The sequence below is a fragment of the Gymnodraco acuticeps genome, unplaced genomic scaffold (assembly GCF_902827175.1).
Source record: "Gymnodraco acuticeps unplaced genomic scaffold, fGymAcu1.1, whole genome shotgun sequence".
Lineage (NCBI taxonomy): Eukaryota > Metazoa > Chordata > Actinopteri > Perciformes > Bathydraconidae > Gymnodraco > Gymnodraco acuticeps.
The window spans coordinates 5229104-5243510 of record NW_022990023.1 but is presented as its reverse complement, the minus strand read 5'-3'; the positions used below and the strand labels follow the sequence as shown (position 1 = coordinate 5243510).

At 39.0% G+C, this 14407-nt stretch overlaps 1 protein-coding gene across 1 annotated transcript; it reads left to right on the top strand.

Annotated features, from left to right (window-relative positions):
• Positions 1 to 1637: 1637 nt before the first annotated feature.
• On the top strand, positions 1638 to 9556 carry kat7b (K(lysine) acetyltransferase 7b). Its single transcript, XM_034214845.1, has 14 exons — positions 1638 to 1859; positions 3221 to 3371; positions 3469 to 3717; positions 3830 to 3912; positions 4241 to 4324; positions 4492 to 4590; positions 4726 to 4836; positions 5257 to 5448; positions 6182 to 6271; positions 6396 to 6536; positions 6628 to 6721; positions 7766 to 7912; positions 8062 to 8168; positions 8605 to 9556. The coding sequence occupies exons 1-14, from the start codon at positions 1842 to 1844 to the stop codon at positions 8704 to 8706; spliced, it is 1668 nt and encodes a 555-aa protein (XP_034070736.1). The 5' UTR covers positions 1638 to 1841; the 3' UTR covers positions 8707 to 9556.
• The last annotated feature ends 4851 nt before the right edge of the window (positions 9557 to 14407 follow it).

Here is a 14407-nt window from a genome sequence, read left to right as displayed (position 1 = left end):
AAATACCTGCAGTTCCTCCCTGATTTCCATCTCTCTCTCTCTCTCTCTCTCTCTCTCTCTCTCTCTCTCTCTCTCTCTCTCTCTCTCTCTCTCTCTCTCGTCTCTTCCTTACCAAAGCTGAGCTTCGACTGACGTAGTCTTTTCATTATATCTATCCAGGACATGGTTAAACCGTACACCCCAGTGCGTGCACTACGCTCTGCATCAGCCAAACGACTCGCTGCACCCTCGCTGCGAGGGGGACCCAAGTTCCCATCAGCAAAAACACGTGGGTTTGCTATCCTGGCTCCAAGATGGTGGAATGAGCTCCCCATTGACATCAGGACAGCAGAAAGCTTACACACCTTCCGGCGCAGACTGAAAACTCATCTCTTTCGACTCCACTTCGAGCGATATCATTATTAACAAAGCACTTATATACTTATAAAGGACTGGCTTATCTAAAGCCAGTTGAGTAGCACTTGAAATGTTTGGCTCTATGAAACCTGATGTACTTATATGATTCTGTTTTCTTCAAGGTTGTGTCTTCTTGGTCGAATGTACTTATTGTAAGTCGCTTTGGATAAAAGCGTCAGCTAAATGCGATGTAATGTAATATCTGAGTCAGTGTAAAAAGAAAACAATACAATGTTATATCTTCAATGTTTTACTCAAATTGAAATGAAAGAAAAGCATTACAACGTTTGTTAAAAGGTAATCCTTCTGACATTGGATGAATGTAATTAACTTTAGCTCTCTAGAGTTTATTCACGCAATTTAAACCAAAGTATAGCCTATAGCTGCAAAATAAGTTAGTGTGCATATTGTCGGACGTCCACTGACTAACGTAGTGCGTTCACACCTATAGTTCACACAGGATCTGCTGGTCATGATGTCCTGATGAACAGAAACACAAGCAGCCCACTGGACTCAGATCTCTATACCTCATCACTCCTCCGCTGCTCCGATACAAGTCCGGGGGCCTTTCTTATTTCCCCAATTTCCCCTCCTCGAATCCTCGGTACTCCGGTAGTGACCCGGAAATGTTTTTTGGCACGCTGGAGGAGCTATAATCGAGGATACACTGATGGGTCCTCCACGGGTGTGACGCACGGCCGGACTTATCTCAGCCAATGACAGCTCTGCATGCATTCCCTGGATATTATTTTATTAACTGCTTTCATCGCTTTCAAACCTTGTGGAGGGGGCCACACCTTGCGGAGGGGGGCCTCATCTGCGCAATTAGGGTGGCGCGGCACGGTTTCGCCGCTGCGAGGCTCCACTAGCACTCATCAAATAACTGTGCGTGGGGCCTCAAATTGGCCCCTGGGCCCTTCATTATTCTTGGAAATACTTCATCTGCAATATCTTTTTGGGCCGTAAATCAATATACTTATGTTATTATAATGTAATTTTAAGTTTGCACATCTTTATTTATCATTTTTTCAAAAATGTACATCTCTTCAGTTCAAACCCTGAACGCATACCTGAGTGGACATATAACAATCTCTTTGAAAAAACTAGATTAAAAAAAAAATAAGTTCAAATAAAAAATGTCATGCCCCAAGAGCAATAATAACACTTGGTAAAAAAATCCTGACTGAGGCTTTCATAATTTACACTATTACCATGGAAACTACCGGAACGTGTCGCCCCCTGCCGGTGCGGCGGATCAACCTCAGCACCGGAAATGCAAGCCTCCGTTCTGTCTATGGCGCGATAGACCCAACGCTGTGTACATACAAACTTCTGCCTGGAAACAAATCAATAAAGAGTTTCCTTTCATCCCCATATCTTAAGTTTGGGATATTTTGCCAATTGACACTACAAACTCACGGGAAATATTGCTCATCAGGTGGAAAATGCCACGTAGACGACAGGTAAGAGGGATATTAGCATTATTAGCATTAGCTTAGCTAGTTCTCATTATTCGACCATTTAAAATGCTAAAACAGCAAACGTTAAGTACACATTCAGTTCATCAAACTGATTTAACCAACATTTTGATTTCGAACTGTATTTTTTGTCGTATTTGTCTTTTGTCAACATGTTCAGTTTACTTCAAAGGAAGCTAAATGTAAAGAATATCCTACTTTTAAATATTGTTATCTGTAATTTGGCCCTTCATAGTGTTTATTTGTCAGACAGATTTGTATCTTTCACGGTCATCTTGTATATATTTTAACCTTTTTTAGTTCTGTTTTGTTTTCCATTTTTGTTTATATTTTTGCTTCAGTCCGGATGCTCCACCATATTCCAATCAATTATTCCCCCATTTTAAATGCCAAACCAACACACGTTTTGTTCACATTAAGTTAGTCAAACAGCTTTTACCAAACTCATTGCATTTCAACTCTATTAGTTGTTATGTTTTGCTTTTGTCAACATGTTTAGTTAACTTTAAAGGAAGATAACTGAAGGTACACTTTGATGGACGGCAACAAATAGCTAAACCATAGCTAAAACTTTACTTTGGGTATTTTCTTAATAAAACGATGCTTTATTTTGGTTAGATCACGGCCGAATTTACCATAAGACAACAATAACTCGTATTATATAAATAATATGTGTATAGTCAGAGAAAGGGAAGCTCTAGTGAGCACTACATCCTAAAAATGCACGATTTGCTCCAGCAGTTTGGTGCCACAGTCTATTAGCCGTTGGAGAGAACTAAGCTAACATGACACGTAAAGCTAACAACAATGCTAGGTTTCTGGAGTGCTAACCAGGCTATGTTGTGTCGTGTAGCCGCTACTATTACCAGCAAATTGTACATTATTTGACTAGTTGTAATAAGAAAACGTGTCAAATGCCATTTGTAGTAGAATATAATAATTAGTCGGCCGCAAACGTTAGTAACAGCTGTTTAGCCTAAAGCAAGACCAGCTAGCAGCGAGCTAGCACCTGTTTGTGGGCTCCTTTTAAAAGAAAAGACAATATTTACACAAAATATAATCATTTGAGAAAGTGAGTTCAGTTAACTATGACATGTACGTTATTCAAAGTGGATGCTGTGCTGATTTATAAAGAGGTGGTGTGGAGCAGAAATGTAAAACATGTTTGCTGGATTTAACAAACTGGATTCTTACAAAAATGGGTCAAACCTTTAACGGCAATTTCTACACATACATCCCGTTTTCCTATATTTTAAAATAATATTTTGTATTAAGAAACAACAAATGTTTTGTCCATGATGTTATACCATGTAAAGGATGCCTCTCATTGTATCCTCCCCTGATAGAGACATATGGTTGGAAGTGGGTCAGATGGAACTGAAGACTCTGACTCCTCCGCTGAAAGAGAACAGACCAATAGTTCAGAAAGCGACGGAAACCTTTCCAAGAGACAGCGCCTCACCCGAGCCTCTACTCGCCTTAGCCAAAGCTCTCAAGGTTGGCCAACATCCTTTTAAATACAATATACAATTTTAACAGTATACTTCATCATAGCTGTTTTCTTTACGTCTTGTTTTCACTCCTTTTGCTTTAGACACTCCAGACTTGAAGCGAGCTGCAGACCATGATGAATCCCCACCGTTGACGCCCACAGGAAATGCCCCCTCTTCTGAATCGGAGCTGGACATCTCCAGCCCCAACGCCTCACATGATGAGAACCAGGCCAAAGATCAGGCCAGCCGAGACTCGGATAAAGACCTCTCCCATCGACCCAAGCGCCGCCGCTGTCACGAGACATACAACTTCAACATGAAATGCCCCACGCCAGGATGCAATTCACTCGGTAAAATCCCTGCCCTTTTAAAAAGTGTAAACAAGGTTATTCCGTGACATCATGTACTATCATAATGTCATTTTATTAATTGAAATATATTTCCTTTTCTCAATGTATCCAGGTCACCTCACAGGGAAACATGAGCGTCATTTTGCTGTGTCAGGTTGTCCTCTTTACCACAATCTCTCTGCTGATGAATGCAAGGTGAGATGACGATATGTTATTGCAGTTGCTTGTTTACTATCATAAGCTATAGATAAAGTTGGCCAACACTTGTCTTGGTATAATGTGTATGTTGTATTTCTGTTAGCTATGGTTTCCTTGGCTGGCCAATTTTTTCTGTTTTCTTTTTTTTTTACTTGATAAAAAAACAGCATTGTTTTACTGTGTTTTACATTTGATTTTTATGGTAGTTAGACTTATGGTTAATAACAAACAGTTAACCGAGCATTAACTTCCAATACATTGATAAGGCTTAGCAAAACACAAGAAGCTATTTCACACAAGAGATTAATCTTACTCTTCATTACAGGTGAAAGCTATCAGCCGCGAGAAACAAGAGGATGAGCTGAAGGGGCAGGAAGAAAACAACTCGCGTCATGCTACTCGCCACCAGGTAGCCTCTTTTTGCTATGATTAGCATTAGCATTAATCACGTTTTCTTCTACATGTATCATATGAATGTTCTTCTTGATTGTTTGCAGAGATAACAAATTACACATTGAGTTGTTATTGTGCACATTTTGTATTACCATGAAAGGAAATGTATTTCTATCTTTTCAGACACCAACATCCAAACAGAGCAAATACAAGGAGCAGGTGGCTGAGATGAGGAAGGGCCGAAACTCTGGCCTTCAGAAAGAGCAGAAAGAAAAACACATGGTACATTGCTGGCTCTCAAACATGCCGTTTCTCACTTTGACTCTCACTCCATGTGGCTCTTTCACACCTGCTGGGCTATTTATATGTTTGATATATATCATTTGATCTTTATTCATTTTAATGTCTGGTCCACAGGAACACCGACAGACACACAGCAACACCAGAGAGCCTCTGCTGGAGAACATCACCAGTGAATATGACCTGGAGCTCTTCAGAAAAGCCCAGGCCCGCGCATCTGAAGATCTGGTAAGGGGCTGTTTTATATTACCATTATTATCTATTAAATAACTGTATTCAGGTTTCCTGCTCGGTATGGGAAACTAGGGAATCGGATTTTTAGTTATTCTCAGGTCTGGATAAGCATGGAAAAGTATTTGGTTTCCCAGACTGCTGTGGGTAAATGCAATTTTTCAGAGGGCTGGGTTTACAATTCCACAAATGAAGCCTGGTTCGCTAAGGATTTCAAATGGGCAAAGAGAGCTAATTACAAACCATATGCAAAATAACTCTAGTCTTGTAACAGTATCCCTTGAACTTAGATTCACAAATATGGTATTTTTTTTAAAGAAGTCTATAAATGTGTGACATTTTGAAATGGAAACTATGTGTGTATCACAACTGTTGATGCTAAGATCAGCAGTAACACCTTCTCTATCCCTCCTGCAGGAGAAGCTGCGTATCCAGGGTCAGATCACGGAGGGCAGCAACATGATAAAGACCATCCTGTTCGGCCGCTACGAGCTGGACACCTGGTACCACTCCCCGTATCCCGAGGAGTACGCACGCCTGGGCCGCCTCTACGTCTGCGAATTCTGCCTCAAGTACATGAAGAGCCAGACCATTCTCAGGAGACACATGGTGAGGGTCAATTAATGTTTCACTGCCATGGTGATTTCCACTGGATGTTTGATTCTGTTGTGTCTTTAGGACATATATCATATGTCTTAATAGATGACCGACTCATTTATAGTTCATATTAATACAACAGGGTTCCTACGGTCATTAAAAACCTGGAAAAGTCATGGAAATTCAAAATACTAATTCCAGGCCCTGGAAAAGTTATGGAAAACAATATTTTTCCCAAGGTTTTTGGAAAAGTCATGGAAATGTAACTAAAGTTGCATAAAACATAATTTATATTTGATCTAATCGACGAAATAGTAATACTATAATGATAATAAATACTGTATCGTAATGAAACGTAAAATGGCATTTAACTGACGAGGTATTTTGCTGGTGAGAGATTTTAGTTGCTTTAGCCTGTAGAAGCTAGTAAGCCTACTATTGGATTTGTTTTAGATAGGCACGACATGTTTCAGACCTTATTTTCCTGTTCCATGTTCAAATAAACCATTTTCAGTGAGAGTCATTTTTTTGGTCATGGAAAAGTCATTGAAAATCATTGGTGAACCCTGATACAAGTAAAACAGCTTCACATGAATTGGATCGTCTATAATTTAGAATTTCTATTTAATGTATCATCATGCTTTATTTAACACTGGATTATGTATTTTATATATAATGTCTGTGTTTATAATATCTAAGTCTTAGGAAATGATGCTAATGTGTGTTTTATTATGTGTCCTTTCAGGCCAAGTGTGTGTGGAAGCATCCTCCAGGAGACGAGGTGTACAGAAAAGGAGGAATATCTGTGTTTGAAGTCGATGGCAAAAAGAATAAGGTAGGACTTTAAAATCTTCATTCCCTCTGGTAGTATAGAAACTTGAAGACTGGTTACACACACACCTGAAAAGCAAGCACTTCAGACAGTGATTTAATACTAATTAGTAGCTTTTCCTCCTCAGATCTACTGCCAGAACCTGTGTTTACTTGCCAAACTGTTCTTGGACCACAAAACGCTTTACTACGATGTGGAGCCGTTTCTCTTCTACGTCATGACCGAAGCCGACAACACCGGCTGCCATCTGGTGGGATACTTTTCCAAAGTAAGTGTGAAAATAAGATTTATTCTGTGTGAACAAAATGTTTTATATATTTTTGTACACATTACCAACTGGAATGTTTTTGTATCACCAGGAGAAGAACTCATTCCTGAACTACAACGTCTCCTGTATCCTGACGATGCCACAGTACATGAGGCAGGGCTTTGGAAAGATGCTCATCGACTTCAGTAAGCATCCACTGATTTAATTCAAGTGCACCAAAACAAATTAAACTAAAAGATTAAGGCGTTTAAAGGAAAAAAGTACATCCTCTTAAATTACATTTTGCTTAATTCATAGAATGTAGAATATTTGTAATATAGCCTTTGAGTAATATTTATCCAGGGCTGTGCATAAACTTGTATGAGACTGTTTTGTTGTGATTTTATGGGATTTATGTGTTTTCAAAAAGAAAATGTTTTCTACGCGTTTATCATGCTTCAAGCATAGTTGCAGATAAAGATTGTTGGGGGATAATTTGCCCTGCATGTCCTCCTTCGCCCTCTGACGCAGCTGACCAACCTTGAGCAGCCGCTATCTCCCATAAGGAGGGGCTGCCCTAGCATATTGTTGATGTTGTCAGTTGATGACCGGGCAACTCTCTGTCAGAGATAGTTATTGTTGTGGGACACCTGGAACACATCCTTCTCGGGGTGGAGATGACCCCGAGCCATAAGCGACAACAACTGTGATTGAGGCGTGTGGCGCAGTGGATTTCAGCCTTGGTGTTCGGATCAGGGGGTCACAGGTTCAAACCCCACTGCAGTCAGCATGTCGTTGTGTTCCTTGGCAAGACACTTCACCCCAAAGTCGCTTTGGATAAAAAGCGTCTAACAAGTAACATGTAATGTGATTCAGTGTCCTCAGCTGTTTAGTCTATCTATTGAAGAATGTTGATTATTACACTCTGAACTAGTTAAAACCTGGAGCTACAGGAGGGGTCTTCAGAATTGATTGTGGCATCTCAACCGTGTGGTCAAACCGTGGCCCGTGACATGTCTTGTGAATTCTCCGGCCGAAGCTCCAAATAAACCGTCAGTGTTTGCCATCAAAGCTCCAGCTCTCCTCGTGTCTCTCTGAGTCCTGACTCCAATTGCTTCAGAAGTTTCCCCCACAGAGATCAGAAGTCATCACTTGCATACAGCCTTATTATTATGGTCTATTTTCAAACTGCTAGTCTTCTTTACATAAATGCAAACGGCTGCTCTTCCTGACTCTCCTCCTTCTTTCAGGCTACCTGCTGTCTAAAGTGGAGGAGAGGGTGGGCTCACCTGAGAGACCCCTGTCTGACCTGGGCCTCATCAGTTACCGTAGTTACTGGAAGGAAGTGTTGCTCAGATACATGTACAACTTCCAGGGCAAAGAGATCTCCATCAAAGGTGAGTGAAAACACAGAAGTCAAACAATACCACTTTACTGCTGTGAGGATAATGAACACTCTGTTTGTAGGTTGTGAAAGATCTATAACCACAGGAAGAGACAAAGTACACACACATGATTTTCACCGTTGTAATATTTATTGATGCAGAGATCAGTCAGGAGACGGCAGTGAATCCGGTGGACATTGTGAGCACGCTGCAGTCTCTCCAGATGCTGAAGTATTGGAAAGGAAAGCACTTGGTGTTGAAGCGACAGGTAAGATGTCGGCCCGTTGACCCTTTATATTTTAGTTTATTATCTCTCGTTAAGGAGCCCGATAATGCTTTTTGGGGTTGTCCCTTTCCTCTAGGTTTTTGTGCATGGTAATGATCTGCAAAGGCTTAAATCCCAAAAATAAATTCTAAATGTTAAAACCTATATCATGTTGGGACAACTCTCATATCTGGCTGAAAAGTTCAATCTTAAAATCAACATTTTCTTCCAGTCAAACAAATATTTTAAAAGGAAAGACGGGAGTCTAACCTTTATCTGTTTTGAAATATTCAGTAAATATTGTCCCCTAAATTACAAGACACTGCTATTAAAGTGATCACAAATATTTGATATCTAATGTTTTCCCCCCTATTAAATTCATTTCATTTGAATCCGTATATATTTGACAGCCCAGTTGTTCCTTTCCTCCCCCTCTCAGGACCTGATAGATGAGTGGAGAGCGAAGGAGATCAAGCGAGGCAACAGCAACAAAACCATCGACCCCAGCTCTCTGAAGTGGACCCCCCCCAAAGGGACATGAGCACTAAAGACCCTCTGGCTACGGAATGAATTCACCTCCAGCCTCACCAGCCACAAGTAGCCTCGACCTCCAAACTGTCAATAAAGACCAGTGGTCATCCTTTCATGTTACTTTGTTTTTTAAACTTTTTAACTTTAGATTTGAAGCACCCTACGTTCCAAATTCAATCAACTAACTACAACAGAGAATGTCCTTTCCTGTTTCTTTTTACAACTGCGTACATCTAAGCTTTGAATGTTAATGATAAATGATCCGGTGTGACGTGAATGTTTTTGCTTTTCTCATGCAAAAAAAAATGTATTTACCAGCGTTTACAGGCTGTTATTTTTTTATTTCATTCAGGAAATGTGCATTTAAAGATGGTTTCTGTTTGGGATTAATACAATAAGTGTCGGCATGATTTGAAAACGTCAGCGGAGTGTGAGACGTATCGTGACTCTTCTTTGGTTGATGTAAAATTGTATAGATCATTATAACGTACACTTATTTCTTAAAGCTCCATCAATACAAGATGTGGACCCATTCCTCCGATGAACCTGCCAAATAATGGAAAAAATGAATTATAGATATTTTTAATTTGCTCAGAATAAAAAGAAAATGGCGCCACTGCAAGAATGCACATAGAAATAAGACACCTCAGGTTTTTATACGATCATACCTTGCTTGCGTGGTTTCTCTGAGACATCGAAGGCTGTGGTTGCAGGAAATATTCTTTTTAAAGACTCTGTAATAAAACATCTTCATTTCAGTGGGACAGTATTTGCCTTGTACTTTGAATCTAGCTGTTACATGTGTATTAGCAATTTGATATTTTTAATATCAATAAAGCTGCTTTGATATTTTGAAATGAGCTACACTTTGTTTTGTTGGAGTTTTCTTTGCTCACCGCCACTGGAAACGCTTCTTCCCATCAGACCCACAAACGCCTCTCCTTTGTTTCCTGTCAGTGTGAGGAGGAAGAGACTCAATTTACAATGACCCATTTCATGTTAGAGATATAATAATGCTGTCACAACAAACAACCTGAAAGTGACATCAAGCTACTTACGTCTATTTACTTTAAAAGGCTTCTTTGGATCTGAGGAATAGTTAAAAAAAAAAAGAAAAGATTATCAATGTTTTTTATAATCATGTTTTCATATTTTAAAGCATAAACGATGTACAGATAGTGTGCTCTAAATACCTCACCTTAATTTGTATTAATTAATTTGCATATTGTATATAGAATACTATATTTATTTATCTTTTTTAGTAGTAGATTGTTCTATTATAGAGTACACTAACTTGTTTTGTATATTATTTATGTATATTTTATATTATGCATTCTTTAGATACTCAATACTGCTCAGATGTATACATTTACTGTTACTATATAATTTGTATTCTATTTATTTCTTGTTTTATTCTATGTATGCCTTTTTAACACGCTGCTGTGACAGAACAATGTCCTCATTTGGGATCATTAAATCAGTATATCTTAATTAATCTAATTTCCACAGACATATGCACTCTCTATAGAGAAAAGAAAATATGTAATATGTGTTTAAATAAGAGATGAGTAGAGAGGCCACCTGAGCGTTTCCCCATGAGTCCGTGGAAGCGCAGAGCTTTGGATTTTTTCATCAGACTGATCAGACTTTCCTCCAGAGACTCATCCTACCAGAAACATTTATTATTGCAGAAAAATAATTAAAGAGCGGACTGGATACATATTTTTGGTTTGTAAAAAATCCCCAAATTATCATTAACCACAGAGCATTCAATCAGACATTTAAAAAAAAATAATATATTTGATTATCTCTCTCTGCCCAAAACGGACGCTCACCTGCCAGTCTGGAGATAATTCTCTCTCCTCTCCCTCACTGGAGGACAGCGCCTGATAGGTCTTCAGCAGAGCACAAAAAGTCACAACAACCAGCCATAGCTTCCAGTTTTCCATTTCTCAGTCAGGAAGAAATGTTTTTGGTCCCGTAAATCTTCAATCAAAACAGCTGTTTTTCTTCTTTAGCTGAAAAGACAGATACAGTGTAATTCTGATCGCCCTATCTGTATTCAGGGTGCATTTATACCTCTACCCCATGCTGTTAGACCCCTCCCCTCCAACCATTTTGATGCACATTGCATGTAGACACTTCTGGGTTTGCTTTATTAGATCATAATGTCTCTTTACAATTCAAGTTTTCAGTATTTTGCAGCCATTTAACCTTCAATATTTGGTGAATAAAATGTTTTTTCAAATGTATTTTCTCCGTTGTTTCACAGTTGGTATAAGATGTCTTCCAAAGATTTACAAGCTGTGTACAATTATCAGAAAACCCCACAATAATATTAAAGTTTTAATATTTGCTTTTGATATTGTCATCTTTCATTTCCATTTTTATTGGACATCTGTTCTGCTGTTGGTCTATTTGTATCCTTATGATGTGCAGATGCTTCTTTGATATCACTGATGAGGGCAGGACATGCAGCGCTTTGACCGACGCTCTGCAAATATCACGACCTGCTTTGAAGAGAGAGCTTTATTGGACGGCAAATTGACCTGGCAGCGAGTTCTGGAAGTATCCAATTACACAACAACGCAGATGTGACCTCTGACCTGAGATATTTATTGAATTATAAAGATTTAGGATGGAAATGCTGAAGGTTGAAGAATAGTATAAGGGCCATGCAACAAATACTTTGTTCCGTATTTCAAGAATAAAAAAAAAGATTTAAAAAAAGTGTAACTGTCAGTAGGCAATTATTGCATTAGTCAGAAAGGGGGACGTTTTAGATTGATTGAGAATTAAATTAAAATGTTGTGAAAAGTTTAAACACTTTTCAAGAAAATTTGAAATGTCGAGAATAAATATTGAACTTTTAAAGGGGCCTTATTATGCTAAATGTCAGTTTCATATCAGTATGTAGTGTCTCTACTGTGACATGTCTCCATGTTTTAATGTTCAAAAAGCTCTTTATTTTTCTCATACTGCCTGTGCTGCAGCACCTCTTTTCATATTCAAAGTTAAACAGTGTTTTGACTTTATTCTTGGTTGTTCAACTTTATTTTTTGAAATGCTAAACTCAACAAATAAACATTACTCCTCTTGTTTTCTCTCCTTTAGGCCTTATGTTCCGAAGAGTGATTGTAACACAAAAGGTCAGAAGTCAAGCAGAAGAAGATGGAACAAGGTCTCATTATGTAAAAATGAACGGTTGACCTTTCAAATGCAATGAAGTTAGTGTGAAATGTCCTGCACATAATAATCTGATATACGTCAATACTTGTAGTTTTTAATCCTCATTCTAACATTAATTTTCCATCTCCTGCGATGATTACGCTGTTACCAAACCTTGATCTTTACTAACTTAGCCATACAAATGCTCTTCTCTAATGAAAGGTGAGCTCTTTTTCCAACAGTGGCCATAGACATTTCTGGAGAGGCAATTACTTGACAATGTGCTGTAAGGACACCCACTTGAAACAAAGCTGACACACACAGCAAATGCTTTGATCCACGCACAGGTGCTTCTAAGAGCAACAAAAAGCCCGGGACAATTAGCCCTGAAAGGCAATTACACCTGAAAAGCTCCTCGTGTTCACATGGTGTAACCCACAGCTAACATGGAGAGCTGAATCAAAGAAATGAGAGGCAGGGCATTTGCATGTGAAATGGTTGAGTCACAAAGAGCTCCTGTAATGACAGAACACCGCGTTCCCATCAGACGCAGGGAGGCTGTTCTGCAGGACCGTTTGGGTCTGCAATGCTCACTGAGTCTGAGACATTTCACCTTCAAATGTGTGACTCCTTTAGTGTTGTGTTGAAGACATTAAATTACATTTCTGCTGATGCAAAACAAGTGTAATCATGTCCAGGGGTCGTCTTTAGAAAGCTTCAAATCACCTTAACATGTATGTCAAATATGTTACCTTAATTGCTCTGGATCACCTACTTGAAGTTGCATCATGGGATATGTAATGTGCCGACCTTGTTTCTGTAAGGACTGAGTATATAAGAGAATCACCTTAATGCATCTTGATAGCATTCACAGTTTATAAAAATGAACAGTGGTCTATTGGTAGCTACTAGGGGTGTAACGGTTCACAAACATTTCGGTTCGGTACGTACCTCGGTTTTTTGGTCACGGTTCGGTTCGGTACGTTTTCGGTACAGCAGAATTTTTTTTCACAGAACAAAACATATATATATATATTTTTTAAATTATTATTAAACTGTGAATAATGTATTCACTCAAATAAATACAAAATAAAATAAACATTAAGGTGCAACATTTCGATGAACTGAAATAATCTGTATTTGAACTTTACTGTAGGCTACTAGTACTCACAAAACATAAACTATTAGTTTTGGGTTTTTAATTATTATTAAACTGTGAATATTCACTCAAATAAATACAAAATATAATAAAATAAACATTAAGGTGCAGCTTTTCGATGAACTGAAATAATCTGTATTTGAACTGTACTGTACTAGTACCTAAGCAGCCAGTTTGACATTATGACTTGCTTGTCATTGTATTTTCATGTTTTTTTTAAAGAAAAATTAACTTGTCCACATTGCTTGCCGAAAGGGCAGATCTGCTGGCACTAACAATGTCTCCTGCTGTGGAGAACACCCTCTCGCTAGGGACAGAGGTAGCAGATACAGCCAGGTAGCGCTTTGCTAACATGGCAACATAAGGATATTTGGCGTTTGTAATAGCTTTGGCTCGGTCTGATTTTTTTGCGAGTGGTGGAGGCTTAAATGCTAGCGGGAGTTGGGTTTGCACTTCAGTCTTTTTTCTTTTGGTACCGGTGATATTCACGTTCGGGTGATGCCTTTTCAAATGAGTGTGCAAGTTTGATGTATTGTCAGCCGCGTAACCAATATTAATTGAACAATGCCGACAAACAGCTTTGGTTCGGTCCACCTGTCTTTGTCCTTCATCCTTGTACGTAACTGCGAAACCAAAATGTTCCCAAACCGGAGACTTCAATGATGCTGGAGGATTTTCGAGCTCAACTTTATCTGCGTTCGCCATTAATTTTCGACAGTTCCTCAAATTACTGACTACATTTGAACGCATCCCTCTGACCAGCTCTCATAGTATGCCTCTCATCCAATGAAATGACTTGCTCGCTCTATGACGCGTTGAACCCAATGTGACCAAATTACTCTGAATGCTGCGACGCAGCACCTGAGATTACTTCCAAAAAGTTGTTCACGTTCTCAATTTTTTACGTTTAACGTTATATTCGTTCGGTACACTTCGGTACACACCTGTACCGAACCGAAGGGCCCGTACCGAATAATTTCGGTACGGGTACGTGTACCGTTACACCCCTAGTAGCTACATATCCATATAGACAACTTCATACGTTTTCTTAGTCGTTTTTATTGAACAAAATAAATAAACAGCCAACATCTTATTCCCTGTTGAATTCTTAATTCAGTCAAAAGCAGCTTGTGGTTGTGTGGTTAGACTATGATTTATTTAGATGTTGACTTAAATAACAACATTAACAACATAGGCCTGAATGGTTCAGCTCATCAAGTTTTTCTTTTATTGTCTTTTGTGCATTTGTATTGTTTTGTTTGAGTAGCTGATAGTACAAAGATACTAGTAAAATAATGAGGTGAGAGCAGGGGCGTTTCCTGGACATGGAAACATTAGGGGCTTAGCCCACAGTGGCGGCGCCAGATATTTTCTTTTGGGGGTG

Bases quoted from the DNA above. Each gene is read 5' to 3' on its own strand.
- kat7b (XM_034214845.1), top strand. The intron at 6,272-6,395 runs GTAGGACTTTAA...TTTCCTCCTCAG, and splicing joins TCGATGGCAAAAAGAATAAG to ATCTACTGCCAGAACCTGTG. The intron at 8,169-8,604 runs GTAAGATGTCGG...TCCCCCTCTCAG, and splicing joins ACTTGGTGTTGAAGCGACAG to GACCTGATAGATGAGTGGAG.